At 35.2% G+C, this 18733-nt stretch overlaps 1 protein-coding gene across 3 annotated transcripts; it reads right to left on the bottom strand.

Moving 5' to 3' along the window:
• Window positions 1–625: 625 nt before the first annotated feature.
• LOC136818875 (uncharacterized) lies at window positions 626–18535 on the bottom strand. 3 transcript variants are annotated; one of them, XM_067075103.1, is made up of 8 exons: window positions 18422–18535; window positions 15429–15618; window positions 14865–15007; window positions 4849–4879; window positions 3654–3797; window positions 2337–2441; window positions 1404–1538; window positions 626–774 (listed from the first exon to the last, which is right to left on the bottom strand). In XM_067075103.1, exons 3-8 carry the CDS (start codon window positions 14970–14972, stop codon window positions 743–745), a joined length of 555 nt encoding a protein of 184 aa, XP_066931204.1. In that variant the 5' UTR covers window positions 14973–15007; window positions 15429–15618; window positions 18422–18535; the 3' UTR covers window positions 626–742. The 3 variants fall into 3 exon arrangements, with proteins under 3 accessions (XP_066931204.1, XP_066931202.1, XP_066931203.1); XM_067075101.1 differs by lacking the exons at window positions 14865–15007; window positions 15429–15618; window positions 18422–18535 and adding an exon at window positions 11718–11997; XM_067075102.1 differs by lacking the exons at window positions 14865–15007; window positions 15429–15618; window positions 18422–18535 and adding an exon at window positions 6271–7620.
• Between the last annotated feature and the right edge of the window lie 198 nt (window positions 18536–18733).

Genomic DNA, 18733 nt, shown 5'->3' with positions numbered 1-18733 from the left:
TGAAGTTGCGATTTTGTACTCGTTGAAAAGATATTTGTGAGTGGAATATTATCAAGCAAAAAATAGAAAAATAAAGAAAAATGAAAATGAAAAATGAAGAAGAAAAAAAATCAACTTCTTGTAGAAATATGGTATAATTACCATTTTCACAGGAGTGATTCTTCAATCTTTGGCCATCATCACTGTGAAAAAAAAATTCAAAAATAAATATTCAATCAAAAGATAACAAAGTTAGTCATTGGTTGATTGACAAAAGGCTGTTTTTTTGTCGTTTTTTACTACTTTATAGAGTCAACCAGCAATAATTTTTGTTAGATATCTTTTGATTGAATGAATATTTTTGAAAATTTTTTGATTTTTGATTCGAATTCTATCAAAAGTTACAGGAATTTTTGTCTCAGCTGCAAATTATTTTGAGACAGACTTTATCAAAGATGGCATATTTCGCCGTCCACAACCCCGACTGAAAGTAACTCAACCACCACTACAGATTCATTCCTTTTTGTTTATCACGGGAATTAACTGCATGTGGTTTAAAAGAAGGATAAATTAGGCATGCGTATAAGTCTTTATTTGGGTGAGCTGGAAACATTAGATGAACTAACTCCTAGACATTTCAAATCCATTTAGTTTTAGTCATTTTAATCTTCTTTCTATATATATATTAACCTTTAACGATTTAAAAACTATTAAAATTAATTACACCTTATTTGATGACCATCGAAGCTTTGATGATTCCCATTCATTTATTCGAAGCCATCATTTCAACAAATTCTAAAAGGTTAATAAGAGAATAATTTAAAACTCATAAAAGCTGGGTGAGTGAAAAAAAGGCTTCACTTTCTCTTGCTTGAGAAAGGTTGAAGATTCCTCTCTAGTTAGTTTTCTAGTTCAGGGCTTTAAACTCAATGGATGTGTACACCGTACACCGTACAAATATTATTTCAAGCTTTAGTTGGTATCTAGCCAGTACCACCCCGAACAACCACGAACAATTTTTGCCTATTTGAAAATCTAGCCATTTCATATAAGAATTTGGTACAGGCTAGTTGACATCCAAACTGACATAAAACGTCCATTTGACGTACACAAAAACGTTAGCTGAACATTCAAACAACATTTGGCTCTTCCAGAAAAAAATTGAATATTGGGGGTGGAGGATATAACATTTTTTGGAAATTTACCCCTCGGACATTGTGACTTTTGACCCCCCGGACATTCATAATTACCCCTAAATAGAGCGGTTTTGTCCCTCAAACAAGGTAAATTTAGTAAAATTTTCACTACTCCCGGACAAAATTTCCAATATATCCTCCACCCCCCATGTACGAAAATTTTCTGGAAGAGGCCATTATATGTACCTAAAACACGTTAGCTGAACATTCAAAGAACATTATATGTACCTTCATAATTGATGAGCCCATCTCCGTCTGCATCTACTTCATGCATGATTTCATCGATTTCTTGAGGTGTCAAATATTCTCCACCGAGGTTAGTCATCACACTGTGTAATTCTTTTGCACTGATATGTCCTGTACCTGATGAAAAAGTGAAAGACAACTCTTCTTATTACCAGACTCTTTTTCACCGAATTTCTTTAGGGGTTTTGTTGGCCAAATTACGGCTAGAACCGAACAACGCTACTGGCGAGGTTTAATGCCTAAGCAAGTTATTACTCCGATCGTAAAACACGTGTGATTTCCTATACCGTTTTCATTCGTTTTTCATTGTACTAAGATAGCTAAAATACATTCAGTTTGAGAAAAAATAAGTACCCAACATGCCTCGTTTTTTAAAACAGTTCATGAATGAGACGGAAAACGAAAGTGGAATGTTTTGAAGCTCTCTAAGTCCCAATTTCTGCTATGTGATCCTTTCCTGTTTATTTTCGAAGATCAAATCTAAAACTTATTTTAGCAAGAAGACACAGAAGCACCAGCTGTGTAACCGTTTCGTGTTGAATTTTAAGGTTATATAGAACTATCTATAGAACTATCCAAGCTTTCATATGCGATACCATTTGAAGCTTTGAAGCTTTCTTTAGTATGGCACCTTCACTATTCGATTTTTTTTTATTATTTGAAATGAAGTTTTTCTTAACTTTGTATGTGTTACAGGAGGCTCTCTGTAATAAAAAAAAACCCGTTAACTCTGATGATGACCTCTCGAGGTGAGATCGAATAAATAGTTTTTACCGAAACAAAAATGAAGCTCTGGTTATACTATTTGTCATTTAAGCTATTAGCCTTATAGGAAGAATTTTTCAAAAACCTCTTTGTTTGATTTTCTTAAACATCAACCCAAAAGAGTTTAAATCAGAGAAAGAAAACACATACCCCTTTGATCGAAGACGCGGAATGCTTCTTGTATATCATCGTCTGTGTCTCGCAACTTTCGCGCCATCATTGTTATGAATTCGGGAAATTCTATCGTCCCTGATCCTGTAGTATTGAATATGATAGCAAAGTGTTATTTCATTTGAAATCAAATTATAAGTTCCGAAAAGGTCAGTAGCGTAGTAGCGAATTGGGGAGGCCCTTTTTAAAGTAAAATATCTTTGTAAAAATTACGCGACTAAATCGAGTATGAACATTTTTAGGCATTTTTTCTCTTTTTGGCTCAAAATTGTTAAAAAGCAAAGGGGTGCCACAATTAGTAATCAGAGGCGCCTTTTTGCACCTCTTGTCTTGCGGCATCCCCCCAAAAAAGATCGGCCACTAGGGTGAGGGTGAGGGTGAGGGTGGGATATGTATGGCAATCACGTGTCGTGTTACTATACCAAAAACATAGAATAATGTTTTTAGGACGATCACCTACTGATGATGACTTCTATTGTTCCTTGAGTAAGCTCTACTTCAAAATAAAAACGTGTTTTTCAGATTATGTCAATGGGAAAAGTGTGCTATATTTTCCTTTGATACCATACTTTCTAATCCTTCATGGGTCCCCATAAGGCTAAACAAGCATAAAAATAAGATTACCTTATGGGGAAAAATAAAGTACACTTTTGAACTTCTTTGTGGACAGAGACTTTCAAAAGGGTGAAAATCATCCGATTTAAAGTAGAAGAATCTAGGCGACCGTCACAGAACCAATAAAACCCCCAGCGTTCTTTTTCTTAACCCGTATAAACTGCAAAAAGAGAGCTTTTCCCTTAAGTCCACAATAATTTTCTGCCTCAGTCACCCACTATCACCATTGCATTTTATAGTCAAGTGGAATGATGAGTAGATAAATGTCAAATGAAACCTCTTTCAACGAGACATCCTTTCAAATTCTTTTTTTTTTTTACAGTTCCAAAATTCCAATATGAGAATCTGCCTTTCAATGCTTTTCCCTGGTGGGAATGCAAATAAACCTTTCTCTCCAATGTATGGCAATGACACTTGGGTATCCCACCGGATACAACTGTGTGACCGAACTTGTAAGTGGGTAGGGGGGGGGCGAAGTGTGAAGTTCTAGGACAAAAGGTTTGTACAGGAATATCAACATAAGTCTGATTTGGGATAGCCACTTCGATAAAATAAAATCGATATTTTACGTGGATAGCCCAGTAATCTAGGAATTTTAGGCAGTCTTTTGATTGTTTAGCCGGATCGGCTATCTATGAACTGAAGAGAACATTGGAAGGAGCGGGGATAAAAAAACGGTACCGTCAAAATCGACTTCATTAATCATATCTTCAAGTTCGTTTTCAGTTGGATTCTGTCCCAGACTTCTCATGACGGTGCCAAGTTCTTTCGTTGTGATTGTACCATCTCCGTCTTTGTCAAAAAGCGCGAAGGCTTCTTTGAAGTCTTTTGATAAATAATGGAGAAAAAAAATGGTTTTCATTAATAATTTGAACCTCTGATGTCTTTCTTCACCCTTTCAGGAAAACTTCCTCTCTGTTAAAGCCTCTATAAATCGAACCATTATTGATGATCGAGTTATGGGGAGTAAATCGTAGATGTTAAACATATTTTCGGCACTAACTTAACAAATAGTCTGGTTAATTGGAATATTAGTTCGTCAATTTTAAATGTCAATTTTTATAGAAAACCACATTAAAATATTAGGATTGGACTGGATCAAAAGAAATTAGCTTTTTCGATGTGCACGGAAATTGAAATGAATTTATCAAACCACATTGTTGAAAAAGTTGATTTCAACTACAGGAACGTTCAATACATCTTTACGACATTAGCCGCCAATTACCGCGCGGGCATTTTTTTGTCCGTTTTACCACCCTAAAACCGTCCCAGGCTTTTTTCGCACCTATAGACAATGGAAAAAGGGGTAAAAAAAGGATTGAATCGAGTTTAAGGGAGATAATTAAATAATAAAGTGGTACGCGCCTACGGTCGAAAAGGTGTATTATACGTGACGTCATGAGCAAATAAAGAGGTTATAAAGAAAAAAGGGAACCCCTTGATTGGATGGTCAAGATGTTATCGTTCGTATGAAACAAGGTTGACCACAAAAATGATAAACAATTTGCCTTATCTTTACCATGTCTTATGATAAGATTATGGCTTGAAAAAGAGTTTAGAAATATTATTAACACTTTTCCTCGATTATCCAGTTTCGCTCATGGAAGGCTTACACGCAATAAGACTGGGCAACTGGGTAATAAGCAAGAACTTTAAAAACACCAACTTCTCACAGACCCACTGGGAACCCTTCCCACTGGAAAAACTGGTACACATATGGTCCTGGTGGAAAATTATCCTCCGATTTTTGTCCCCGTTGAAAATAATCAAATAAACCAACCCTCACTGCTCACTGGCTGGAAAAATCCTACCTAGAAACCTACACAGACCCGTGAGAAGGGAGTGTTCTAAAAGTCAAAATGACAAAATTGCTCACCTAGAATCTGCTCTTCGCTCAAAGTGTCAACCTAAAAATGAAAAATGAAATTGGTCAGGAATCCATGAAATTGAAGGATTGCACTAATAAAGATCCATGCAAAACTATAGGTGAAAATACAGACTTGAGCATTTGAAAGTCTGGCGTGCTGTTGAGTAGACGTATAGTGTAAAGTATATGCGCAGAGTCAGGGCGTCTCCCCGGGCGGTTTACAGGAAAAATAGTGGCGGTAGAGTTTTGGAACGATACACTGTAAACACCTCCGACACTGTTTACCCCGCCCCGAACTAAACTCGTTTTCAAATTTATCCCGCTTCCTGAATTATTCCCTTTTTCAGTGATAATATGTAGACGATAGGATCGTCTAGCTGTTGAGCTAAAACATAAATAAAGCCTTGTGAGATCATTGAAAAGACGACTTGTACGAACAAAATCTAACATTCTTCCAAAATTTACAATCTTTGTAGAAGATGAAAATGTTCGGCAACATCGGCAAGAGCTCTATCGTTGCCTCGAAACAAAATTCGATACAACCTTAGCATCAATGGCGAGATTAGGGTTACAGTTTACACGGCATCATTAGAACATTTATTTAACATCATTTGAATGCTACAGATGCTATGTTAGCATTGAAACAACGTTTTCAGACATATGAGTGCATTCGCTACTTATCAGCCCTTACACTAAAAGGGTTTGCTTCTAGTTTACCGGAGACGTCAAATCTTTGTAATCTATGGACGTACCAGTGCAAGACTTCAGACATTTGGCTTAATTTGACCCTCCTAAACGTAGCCTAGTTCGTTCGTATGTAACTTTAGGCGTAATAGTTTTAAAGAAATACTTAAGGTGTGTTACGAGTAACACCCGATTCGTTTGCACCTCCATTGGAATCTAGGCTGATAGTTAAGAAGGACTAGAATGGCCTAACCAACACAATGACTCCCCTTCTTCTTTCTTTAATCGTTTTCTTCGAAGGTGCCTTTTCACACCTTAAATCTTTCAAAGGGTTCCAAAAAAACTTCCATCTACTAATGACGCTCAAATTGCGAAAATCGAAATTTTCCTATTTTCAAATGTCGTACTTTCTAAGTCAAAAGTACGTCGCACGAATATCCGACACATTTTTTTTATAAGCAACCCGAACTTTCGGCTCAGGCTGGAGTTGCTAAGGATTTTCCGGACCTCAAATTTGGTATTCAAATACCATCGGTATAAATTTTAATGCCATTTAAATGCTTAATAATGCTGAAAAGGCCTCTTTTTTAGGCATTTTTGGTTACTTTCCTGGTTCAGTTTCAGGCCAAGTTGCTTAATCTTTTGGCCATTCTCAGGGCTACACCCTTAAAGCAATTCGGTTGCTTATAAAAAAATGTGTACCACTTCATAAAACTACAAAGTACTTTAATCAAAGAAGCAAATTACTTGAACATTATCATAAGGTTGTTGTGAGTGTTGTCGACTGGTCGCGAATTCGTTTGTATTCTTCCGGCCGCTGACCTTCTTACGGAAAACCACATTGAACTTGGTCAACAACCAGATACCTGGTTTCTTACTGATTTTCATAATGGTAGCGTAATCACGGGGGACGGTTTCCACGCACTACATGAAACTTGAAAATACCGTCCGTTTAGCAATGCCAGCCAGAGGTCAAACGTATTAATAAATACCAAATAATAGAAGCATAGGAAGTTAAGTTCAAGATAAAGACTAGTTTATTATACCAAACATTTTCTATTTTATGACAAAAATAAAAAAATAAAGAACTAAGTATTTCTTCTTTATTATTATTATTCTTCTTTCTTTTTTCGACTGTAATATTTATTGCTGTTGTTTTGTTTTGTGTTCTTTCTTTTCTTCTTTTATCTACTTTTTTTGTGGAATAATAAATTTACTTTCAAGTGAAGGATGAAATATTTATAACCGATGATGAAAAGAAAGAAGTACGCGAGACGGACCAAGGAAGATTGAAAAAGAACAAACAACATGTTGAATGGACCTACCTGAGATAGATAGTCGGAAACATGCTGGATGAAGATGAAAATGTTCGATGTTTTAGAGCTAAGGAGCCATGCTAAGTTTTGGACACAAACAAAAAACAATCCTTTCATTTATGTAAAGATAAAATCTAATGAAGCAACTTCCACAAATCCAAAATTTGGCCTAAATTTGGCTATGAAACTTTTTCTTTAAAAAAATCTTAAAGTCTTACATTTTTTTTAAGAATTACAATTTCGCATCACTGTGTGAAAAGTCAGGAAAAACTAAGGAAGGAATTTCACGCAAAGTCCAAAAAGGCCCTTTCTTAGGCACTTTCTGACCTAAATTCAATCGAAAGAAACTCTCCCTAAAAATGACAAAAGGAAATTTCCCCCTAAAAAAGAGAATCCGATTTTTACGGTCAAAAAAAGATTTCCGAAAAAAACAGCTTCAGCCACTTTTTAGAGAACCTTAATCTTTATCTTTATGCAAAAAATCAGAATAAACTAAAGAAGCGATTTCACACAAAGTCAAAAAAAAACCATTTTTAGGCAGTTTTTGGCCCAAATTTGCCCAAAAATTTATTTTTCGAAAATCGGGCTTCGTCACTTTTTGGATTCTGTCATTTTGCATAACTATGCAAAAAAATAATGGCCGAATCCCGAGAAAAGCTGGCAACAGACGACCGGACGTACGACCGAACGAACAAAGGTTAAATTAAAGGACATCCGAGGTAGGTCCAAAAATTTGAAGTTGAATAACGACCCTCCCAATCCATGCACCAAAAACTCTCGAAAAAAAATTTTCAATTTAAGGAAAAAAAGGTTCTTTAAAATATATATAGGGCAATCATTCTTCTCAATGATAAATTCAACAGAAGAAAAATATTTATTATGAAGGCTGAAAAACATATACAGTATATTCACACTGAATAGTATAACATTGTAAACCTCCTTGAAGATCTTTGTTTTTTTATAAGAAACTTTAAAGCCTGAGAGAGGTATAGCATTAAAATTGTTTGAAGTGTTGTTTTGACTTTGAATTTTCTTTAAGCTTTAGAAAATTTAAACAGAATTGAAATTTATTGCTAACCAACCAAATTTTGTTCTAATTTAGATATTTAGATATTTAGATATTAAGTCCAATATATCGCCTTAGTCTTCGAGTGAGAAACTAACCTTATAAAAGAAACTAAAAAGTAATTTTGAAAATTCAGCGTGGGCAGAAAAGAAAAAAAAATTAAAGTACTTGGATTTTAGAAAAATACACTTTTCAAGTTCATCTAAAACAGCGCAAAAACAGCGGTAACCTTTTTTAAAGTCAATGAAAAACGATCCTTTTTAGAAGTGTGTCCTCTGCGAGTATAGATTCTAAGTTAGATGTGAAAATGAATTAAAAACAAAAATACTTGATTCGATTAAAAATTGAGAAAATATCAAGAAATGTTTTCCTGAAAATTTTGAATTTCTAGCATTGGACTAAAGTTTTCTAACTACAGACCCACTGAAAAATGTTTCTTATTCAAAAAACGACTGAATTTTATTATTGTAAATTTTAGGCCTAAATAACAAAGTGGGCGGGAAATGCATTGGCAAAACTAATTAATTTTTCATCAAAACCCAAACTTTTCTATTTTGCACAATATCTTTTAAAATTTCAAGTGTAATTAACAGAAAAAAGGGGCGATGATTTTGAGAGAAATACACTATCAATATTTCAGAATTATACAAATTAAGAAATTCAGGGGAAAAACTGTTATACTTATTTTACACGATTTTTTATAAGAATCAATAAATTTTACCTTGGAAACAACAGCTTGAGCTTTAAAGGAGCTAAACACCAGTTGACTTTTTGTTATATAAGAACAATTTTATAAGAACAATAAAGATAAAAAATGCTAAATAATTCGAAAAAAAAAACACAAAAAAACGCTCAGCCTGGAATTGAAAGATTTACGCAAATTGAGGGTCAATGTAGTAAAAAAGGGTTTAACCTAAAGGTCCTCAATATTGAACTAAAATAAGAACACAATAACCTGCAATAACAACAATTTGAGGCTTAATGTGTCAAAACACAACAATGTCTACTAGAGGAGCCAGTGCAGTGGCTAGGAGAGGTTGTTAATAAGGGAATGAAGACTATAAGTTATAAATATCGAAACCCTGCTCAGATCAGCCTAGGAGCAGTTCCAATTGCAATTTCAATTTCAAAACTTAAGTACATTCGATACAATAGTGAGATTATGTATCGGAGATATTCTACGGCTACGGTTGCGGGGCTGCCCGTACGGGTCGTCCCAAAGGCGACATATCGTTGTCTACTTTGCTTTGTACGGGAAAAACACCAAAACACCGTAGAAGCAAAGTCGACATAATGCCGTACGTCAAATATCGAACTTGCTTTCACTCGCCATTACTTGCCTTACTCGCCATTACCCTCGCCACTTCAACCGTAGCCATAGAGAATTCCAGATACATAATTTCGCTAATATATACGAGCCCCATCAGCAGACCTTCCATTCAAGAAATTTCTATTCACGCAATTTGTGTTTACGCATGGTTTTTTCAATTCACGCATTCACACAGCTTTTTCAAAATTTTCAAGCATTCACGCAAATGAAAAAGCCCATTCATGCATTCATGCAAACTGCTGGGAGCCCTTATATACATAATCTCAAGTTTCCACAATGCGCCATGTGGAGACATTTGTTTACTATTTCCAAACATCAGTACACTTCTACTTAAAAAAAAGGTTCGATATTTCTCAATGATTTTCTTCCATATATAAATTTTCACCAAAGTTGAAATTTGATAATTAGCCTTTATTATACACATATCGAGGAGTATTATGAAATCAACTTTTCAATCCAAAGTGTGAAGAAAAAGAATATTTTTTTGCTTTTCTTTTCTCGCGTCTCTTAGTTTGACAACCCTGTTCTAATTTCTCAAAACTTTTAACCGAGCTCACCTTGATAAGGCTGAATATTGTATTTGTTTTTCGAAATTTGAGAGGGGGAAGTCAATTCGCTTTAAGTGTGCACTAATCTTTATTTCTAGCAAAACAAAGATTAGTGAACTCTTAGGGAGTGGTCATAAAGTATCTACTAGAGGGGGTGGAGGATTTTTCCAAAAACCGGAAAAATATTTCGCACCCCCGCTAGATATGTCAAAAACAATTTTTGAACCCCGCCTTAACGAAGCCAAAAAATTTTCGCACCCCTCCTAAGAAAAATCTTAAATACAACCGGGGGCCCGCGGGGGGGGGGGAGGTACTTAGGGAAATGGAGGGTACGGTATGTGCCGCCCTTAAGGGTACCTTTTTTGGATTTCCAAAGTCCCGCTAAGGGTCGGGGGTTTAACCCTCTCATTTCGCTAAAACCTGAAAATGTTCTTAAAAAACCTATCACAAAATTAAAAAATGACTACAGTGCAGGGACAATGCACCTTAGGTGCTTCCTATTAGTGCGAAAATAAGACTAAAATTTCCCCTCAAGCTATATTTCTTAAAAATTGAGATTTTTGCAGCATGCATATAAATAATGATTGGTGTAAAGTTTTAAAGTTGATCGATTTTTCAAAAAAGGCTCTGATAAATGGTTAAAAAAGACTTTTTGTTGAATCAACTGGTGGGATGTCAGAAAAATTTCACACTTAAAGGTTATACAAAATTGATTATTTTGGCAAAGTATTGGGCCATCAATAAATGCATGTCCTTCTCAGCATAAAAATAGTAGCCTAGATTTAAAGCTCTTAGTTTAATTTTTAAATATGTGTGCTAAGAGCTTATGGAGGTTACATCTGATACTTTGGCTAGAAAAACAGTGGAATCTGGAAGCACTATTTCATATGATAATTCTCCCAATATAAAAAAGAGATTCAATCGTCGTACCCAGGCGCGGAAATTTATTGAAAAAAGCTGACACCTTACTTCCAATGCAAGTTGTTTATGAGTTATTCGAAATCTTCTCCATTACACTCTTTTTATTTGATACAGAGTATAGCTATAGGTTTGCTAAGTTGGAAATTCCAGACTTTTAGTCTCAAAAACTACAATTTTTTACGGTCTTTACCTGAAAATCTCAACATTCCAGACATTTTGACAAAATACCAAATATTTTCCAGAAAGCTTTCAGTATTCCCTTAAAGGTTATTTGAAAGGCCAGATTGATAAATACAAAGGAATGAAAAATATCAGAATGAACATAATTTCAAGATTTGTGTTGCAAGCAAAGCGACATTTCTGGCAGAAGTAGCAATCCTGTTTATAAAACAATCTTAGGTGAACGAGGTTCAAAATCGCCAAAAAATAAGAACAATTTAAGAATAATACTGAGCCTAGAATTACTCAATTTCAAGCAATTTAGGGGTCAAAGTAATAATATATATCCTAAAGTGATAAGTTAAAGTTATAAGATCAGGATAAGAACAATTGGAGACTCAAATCAGAACAATTTGAGGCTCAAAGTGCCGAGCCTCGTCAAAAAGAATTACTGGTTCTTATAATAAAGGCAGTGCAGTGAACACCACTATTTCATTTGACGTTAGATGGGTGTCAACTTAACAACTTATTCAAGCTTGGCGGCACCCAGATGCAGAAATTTTCCTCCAATATGCTAAAGCTCAGGAAATTTCTAACACCCTGAAGGTTTGCATTACAGACTTCATCTGATTGATGTTGCAATGGAAGTTCTAAATTTAACCGTAGTTACAAGTTTGTTGACGAAAAGGATTTATTTGTCTTAACAGTTACACAAGTTCTAAACCCTTTTTTGGCAACTTTTTTAGTATGTACACGTAAAGAAACTGAGACCGATTGGGGATGTGGCATAAAGGAGGGAGACTTCCATCCCACTCCGAAGTGACCTCATAAAGAAAAATACCAGAATAACTTACCCAGAGTATGAGGAAAGGAAAACGTTCGAGTTCGATGAAATGTTGTGAAACACGATTATATTGGAAAGGTGTTCCTTGCAACGGGTTTCTTCGGTATCTGACTTCCTCCACCTGTTCTTCCACTTGTTGAGCTATTTGTGCACCAGAGACGTTGGTGATGGTCGCCGTTACCAGGGCAGAACCTATCCCTGATGCTAAAGCACCACCTGTAGAGTTTTTATCTTTCTTTTTCATAGGGTTTTTCATTTTAATGCTTTTTATTTTTTCTTGGTCAAATATAATTGAGACTTTGCGATATCAGAATTGTGGGATGAGATGAAGTTTTTACAAGCTCTTATTTGATTTGGTTGGTCGTTAACCATAGTAATAAAACCGACATAGGTTTACCGACTCACTTATTAGACCGGCCGACTCACTTATTAGACCGACCGACTCACTTTTTAAACCGACCGACTCACTTTTTAAACCGACCGACCGACTCACTTTATAGACCGACTGACTCACTTTTTAGAACGACCGACCGACTCACTTTTTAGAATCTAAACGTCCAAATTCACAACCAAAAGGTTTTTCACGTTTAAAATGCACGTTTGTTTAGATTTAATATTCAAAGATAATCGACCGACATGATACAATATATCATTATCGGTCGACATTTTCTTCCACATGCGATTAAAACGTGGAAAACTTTTGGCTGTGAATTTGGACATTTTCTTCCCCCTGTGCGTGTAAAATGTGGAAAACTTTCACTTTTGTCGGTCATAAACTTGACATTTTCTTTCACGTGCGTTTAAAACGTGGAAAACTTTTGGTTGTGAATTTGGACGTTTTCTTCCCTGTGCGTTTAAAATGTGGAAAACTTTCAATTTTGTCGTAAACTTGACATTTTCTTCCACGTGCGTTTAAAACGTGGAAATTTTTGCTGTGAATTGATGTGTTCAACAACACTCTACTCGGCGGGTGCGACGCCGGGTGACGGCTAGTTTTGTTTTTCTAAAGAACGTTCTATTTTTATTACTTCAAATGACCAATTATTAAAGTATCTTATAAAAACTCCATCCCATCTGTTTCATTAGGTATAAAGTTGGGAAAGGTGCAATATCAAAAATTTTATACCCAAGCAGTGATTATATATTTTTGATTTATAATAAACTTTGGCGTTTGTGAGTTGATGAAATATCAAAATAACCATTGCGAAATTAGAAGGCGACTTTTTTCAAAGTTGATTGCAATACTACTAACAATTCTTAAAGTTTTTACTCCAACCCTTAGCGCCTAAAGTAGTGAACCATAAACCTCCGTACATACACATTCAAAACAAAACAATCTATAGACAGTGAAGTCTCCATAACTCGAACACGCACTGGGGAAAAACAAATTTGTTCGAATCTTGGAAATCTCGAGCTATGGAGATTGGTTTATAAAGTATTCGTAACTGAAGGAACGAGAAAATTTGTTCGAGTTAGGAAGACTCTAATGTATTTTTTCTTACTTATGATAAATACCGCCATGAATCTTATCCCAGTAAAACTTTGAACCTCTCAAATGCTAATCTACTCAACAAAAAAAACACACACAAATCACCGTAAAAATTTCTAGTAGAATTAATAACTGTTTTGATTCAATTAAAATTCAATTCCAGAAAAGAAAGTGAATCTGGGATTAAAAGCTATTTGAATTAACCATATTCTTTCTATCTGATTATTGATTCCTTAAATTTAAACAGTGTGTAAGTAGAGGATAATAAGGTATTATACCCTTGGTACAACTGTGAAAGAATCATATACCATATCGTTAAAAAATAGAATTTTCTAACGATTTCCATACAGTTCACTACAGTATTTCTTGTAAGAAACAGTGGATTTTAATGAAGTTCGGCTGTACTTATTTTATGCAACTTCAGCATGGAAATGCGTGGAATTGATCTTGTTTTGTACTACAATGTTATTTTTCAGCCTTTTAAGCTTTAAAAACTTTCTTGTTTTGTGTTCTGAGCCATATGCCTCATTACACTAAAATCCTATAGAAAAAGGGTTGTATTTACTCAATGTTCTTGTTTTTTGTATTTCTAGTCTCGGTGTTCTTATCAAACATCTCGAACCCAGCCCCCCCTCCCGAAGTATGAAATATTTGATCTACGTTTCTTCTAAAAGGTTAAAGACACAATCACGCACGCGCAGTAAAAAAAACCTTCAATAGATTATGCTCAGTATGATCGAGTAGATAATCCGCAAGGATATATAATTCGTACTCCCGTAGTTTCCTCCATTTTGAGAAAACATAATTACGTCAATCTTGAAATCGCACTTATTTAGCACAAATCATAATCTCATTTCACAGTTATATAGCCTGGAATGCTCCTCCTGGCTAATTCCAATTGGCGTTACGTACGCTGTAAAAGATTTCGCGTTAAGAAAAATTCTCGACTTGCATACTCTTATGCAAGCCGAGAAGGGTCAACGCGCCAAATTTTTGTTCAAATTTTTGTTTTTCCCTTTGTTCAAGATGTCTTGATCTTTTTCAAGATGCCGCGATACTTTTAATCTGTCGCGATATTTTTCAACTGCCGCAATATCTTTTAAGTTTTTAAGCCGTAATATAGAGATGCTGAGCAACTACTGATTTCTAGACCGAATAACAGGTTAGATTCCACGAGAAAAAAAATGATTGGAGACTTTCTAGGTCAAATCAATAGAAGAAAGTTTGAAAGGTTAAAAACATCGTCATGACCTACTGATGTCAGAAGTCTTTTTGGAAATCTAAAAATGAGGGACGCCGTTCGCATAGAAGTTTCTAAAAATACCAATCTGATTGACCAAACCAGGCATATTTAAAACAACTATGGAGTGAACCAATGCTTAAACCTGGCTGGAAAAGGGTTTGATTTAATATCTATTCCAGTTGCCTCAATGGTTCTCTAAATATATCTTTATCTTTATCTAATATCTTTTTCAACGTACTATCGTACAAAGTGATGAGGAGTGCTGAACAAGTAATCCGAGTATTTTTTTTAGATTTCCACACTTAGGGTTGGCCTCAGCCTGCAATCAAAGATCAATTTTGGGGAGCAGTAAGCGTGATCTCATGAAAAGATTATAGTTTTTAGCAAACTTGTAGCGAACAATGAAATGAATTTGGTATACTTACAATGAATTGTCTGCCGCTTTCTCCAACGAAGAAATCATTCAATTTCAATTCGAACGTCCGATGGCACATTTGAACTCCAAACTTTCTCTTGATCATCTTCTTCAACATATTGATTCAGACGAAGGGAGTGAGAAATACAATGTCTGAAAGAATAGACCTCATCTGAGTTTTTGATTTTTCTAAACAAGCGATGCATTGTGGGATCGTTTCGAATGTATTACAATATAAATCTCTTAGGAATTCCTCGAGGGAATTCTATTGTAATATACTCGAAACAATCCCACAATGCATCGCTTTTTTAGAAAAATCAAAAACTCCGATAAGGTCTATTGAAAGCTTAATAAAATACATACAAACCTCCAATCAACCCCGACTCCGAAATGGTAGGTGAAGTTTTTGAGGTAAGAATTGTAAGAATACAATAAATTGAATGTATGCCCAATATTTTCACAAATTTTTGGATTCGAGATAACTGGGTAGAACACGAATTTTCCTTATTTTAGTACTACAAATATTCAGTTGTAACTTGTCAATTTCAAAATTATAACGAATAATAATCCCTACCTCAAGATTTTACCGGTGTTTGGTTTATGTGATACAAGAAAATGTTTCTTGCTAGTCTTTGCTTGCATAATTTGAAATAATTGGAGGGCTTTCGAAGCATCTCTATTTAATAGTTTTTCATTGCAGTCTCAGTATGCCACTTGACTATCACAGTACATCACAACATTCTACTGGCTTCCATTTGAACGATCTATTGAGTGAAAGTTAAAAAATAAAATTAGTAAATTGAAAAGAAGTGTATACTGCTGTAAAATTGTCGATATCATAAAATGAGAGTTCTGCCTATGTGACCTTTTCCGCCCACTTCCTTTTACAGAAAGGGCTTTTGGACGATTTTTGGATAAGGGCGAAGTTTCAGGTGAAGTTTTATCAATTGTTTTCAAGGAAAATCTAATTTAAATTGCAAAAGGTACCTTAGTAATGATCAATTAGATTATTAAATTCATTTGTTTATTACTTTCACAGTTGTTGACACCATATAAAGCCTCGTCATGACCAAAACTATACCAAAATAAAAAACAAACATGTCTATATGATCTAAAGAATATTGGAAAATCTCATTCGAATCCAATAGGTTAGTGCCCACCCAGGACTTTGTTAGCTAAGTGATCGTTCACTCCTAAATGACACTAATCTCATTTCCCAGCGTTAAAAATCCTTTAATGAATGATAATTTCATTTCATAAAATCATTCATTAAATTCCAACTTCCCAATAGAATATAGATAGAACAGGTAACAAACTATTGGTTAGGACAGTTAAAGAATGCAAACATTTTATTACTCAAAATTTATTTTTGATTTAACACCCATATTACCCTACACCGTTGGAGGTAGTACTTGTAACATGAAAAACAAAAGTTACGAAAAGCAATGAGGGTAGTGTCATCTTGTTTTTTAGTCATTTTGTATTTAGCAAAATGCAGGGCACTATGCCCACAAAATTGTGAGTGCACACAAACTACTGTAAAATGTAATGGTGCATTTCTGGAGACGATTCCAACCGATATCTCAAAGGACACTGTAGGATTATATCTACCTGGCAATAAAATAAAATCGGTCCGACGAGCTGACTTCGTGCACCTGAAAAACTTGGTGGTTTTAGAGCTGACGGATAATAATTTGGAGAACATTGAGGATGACGCATTTGATGATTTGACAAAGCTGAGAAAATTGTATTTGCGGAAAAATAAATTGACAAGATTTACTAGAAGACTTTTTAGTAAACTGACATCAGTCAGAATCATCTATGCTGAGAGCGTTTCATCCGACGCGCCTTTGTGCATTGATGATTATGCATTCGAAACCCAAAAACAACTCACCCATCTATTCTTACAATCTAACAAAATTATCAAAATCACCAACCATACTTTCACAGGTTTAGCCGCATTGCAAACTCTGAACATAAAGGACAACAATATATTGCTTTTTTCGCCTTTGTCTTTTGCTTCATTTGACATCTTTACAGACGTTGTTTTGGACGACAAGTTTCCTTGTTGTTGTCAATCAAGGGAAGCTTTCGAGCATTTACCTTTACTTTCGGTGAGATGTGTTGACCATGTCAGTAAACAAGAAGGAAATTTAAAGTCAATGACATGCAGTAATTCGGGAATATGCTCAAATCACCACAACTCAACTTGTGAATTACAACCATTTTCACCATCAACTGATTTACCATCAGAGGCTCGGACTACCATCATCCAAAGTTCTTCAATTGAAATCGTTACAACATCAAAGCCTATTTTGGACTCTTCTACTATCCCATTGAAAGGCACTCAGATGTTTCTCCAGTCGGAAAAAATTTCTAGTACCGAACTAGGCGGGACACAGACATGGTTCACAACATTAGGAAATCTTGATGGAATGAGCACAAAAACGATTTCGGACTTATTTTCTTCGAGTTATGAGAATGACAATATGATATCCTCAGAAATCAATACATTACAACTCAGTTCTTTCCAAACACAATCACGTGAGCAGTATTCAACTCCGTTCATTACCACTTTACCATTATCAAGTTTTACTCTTCATTCCAAGTCAACATTTAATGAACTTTCCATGATTCAGGGAAGCCCGACTTCTATTACCATTCTCCCAATGAAATCGACACTGAATTCGCTTTACAGCACCACAAATCCACTTGGTTTAAGCACAGCAATTCTCAATAATACAAAAGAGACCCAAACAATGTTGTTTCCTTATTCGACCGTTTCGATCGTATCACAGAAGATAATTCCCAACTCATCACAAGTCAGTTTAGCCACTGATAATAGTTCAACAGCATCACAAATAAAAGCTTTCTCTACAGTCTATTCTGACACAAGCAGCCTTTACGTCGATTCTTCAGACTATGCTACAGAAACAATCGAATCGAAAACCATCCTTCTCACTGGCATCCAGGATCCATTAACAGATATATCAACATTCGACAAGAAAGCCACTGCCAGCTTTTATATACCCTCGAATACTAACTTGCGTTATGCCTCTGAAACATCAGAATCAAATGGAAGAACTCAATCAACTATCTTTCAAGAGGAATTAATGCCATCAACGAAAATTACACAACCTCAGTCACACAAACATACTTCAAGAATCAGTAGAATTGAGCAAACACCCTCGACCATTACATCCCATTCATGCAGCGTATCTACATGTGGTAAAGGTTGCAAATTTTCGAAAGAAAATTGCCAATGTATGCCACAAGGATCAAAGGACTTATGCATAACCACAGGGGAAAGTTCGAATTCGCCAATAAAAACATGGCATATTATTATCATAACTGGTGGTTGTATCATATTATTCATTTTCGTCATTTTCTTGCGTTTTACGCGACAAAATAGAAGAGAGAGACTTCGCCAATCATCCATTTCGTCTAGACATCGATTGCTTTCGTCTCGAAATTCATCACTTATCGAAAGAAATAACGCTATGCTTTTCAATCATGAAGTTAATTTGAAATTCTTAACTTAAAATAAACGTGACTTTCAAAAAGTACCTTTTTGGCTTGACGAAATGGCCCTGGAGCGCAACGTTTGTGTGATGTACATCTTGGAATCTGGATGCTATGAATTTTCATGGTTGAACATTGCATTGATAACATTTGAACAGTTGGATCAAATTGGATATTTGATTGGAATATTTTATTATTTGTAATATTTTAGAAACATCTGAAACGATAAAATTATACATGGACCAAAACAAAATCGAAGTATTTGGGGAGAGACGCTAAACAAATTACACAACTAGATGACGGAATCGAAGTTACATGGACGAACCAAAGATGCAGCAGTGCTAAAACAAAAATAAC

Source organism: Clytia hemisphaerica, unplaced genomic scaffold, assembly GCF_902728285.1.
Source record: "Clytia hemisphaerica strain Z4C2 unplaced genomic scaffold, Clytia hemisphaerica genome assembly, whole genome shotgun sequence".
NCBI lineage: Eukaryota > Metazoa > Cnidaria > Hydrozoa > Leptothecata > Clytiidae > Clytia > Clytia hemisphaerica.
This window is presented reverse-complemented; position numbering and strand designations above follow the sequence as displayed.

Excerpts from the sequence above, each read along its gene's own strand:
- LOC136818875 (XM_067075101.1), bottom strand. The coding sequence starts at position 11,963 with ATGAAAAACCCTATGAAAAAGAAAGATAAAAACTCTACAGGTGGTGCT. Across the intron at positions 3,798-4,848 it reads GAGCGAAGAGCAGATTCTAG|ACTTCAAAGAAGCCTTCGCG; the intron begins GTGAGCAATTTT and ends ATTTATCAAAAG. Across the intron at positions 1,539-2,336 it reads CCGCGTCTTCGATCAAAGGG|GTACAGGACATATCAGTGCA; the intron begins GTATGTGTTTTC and ends CTTTTTCATCAG.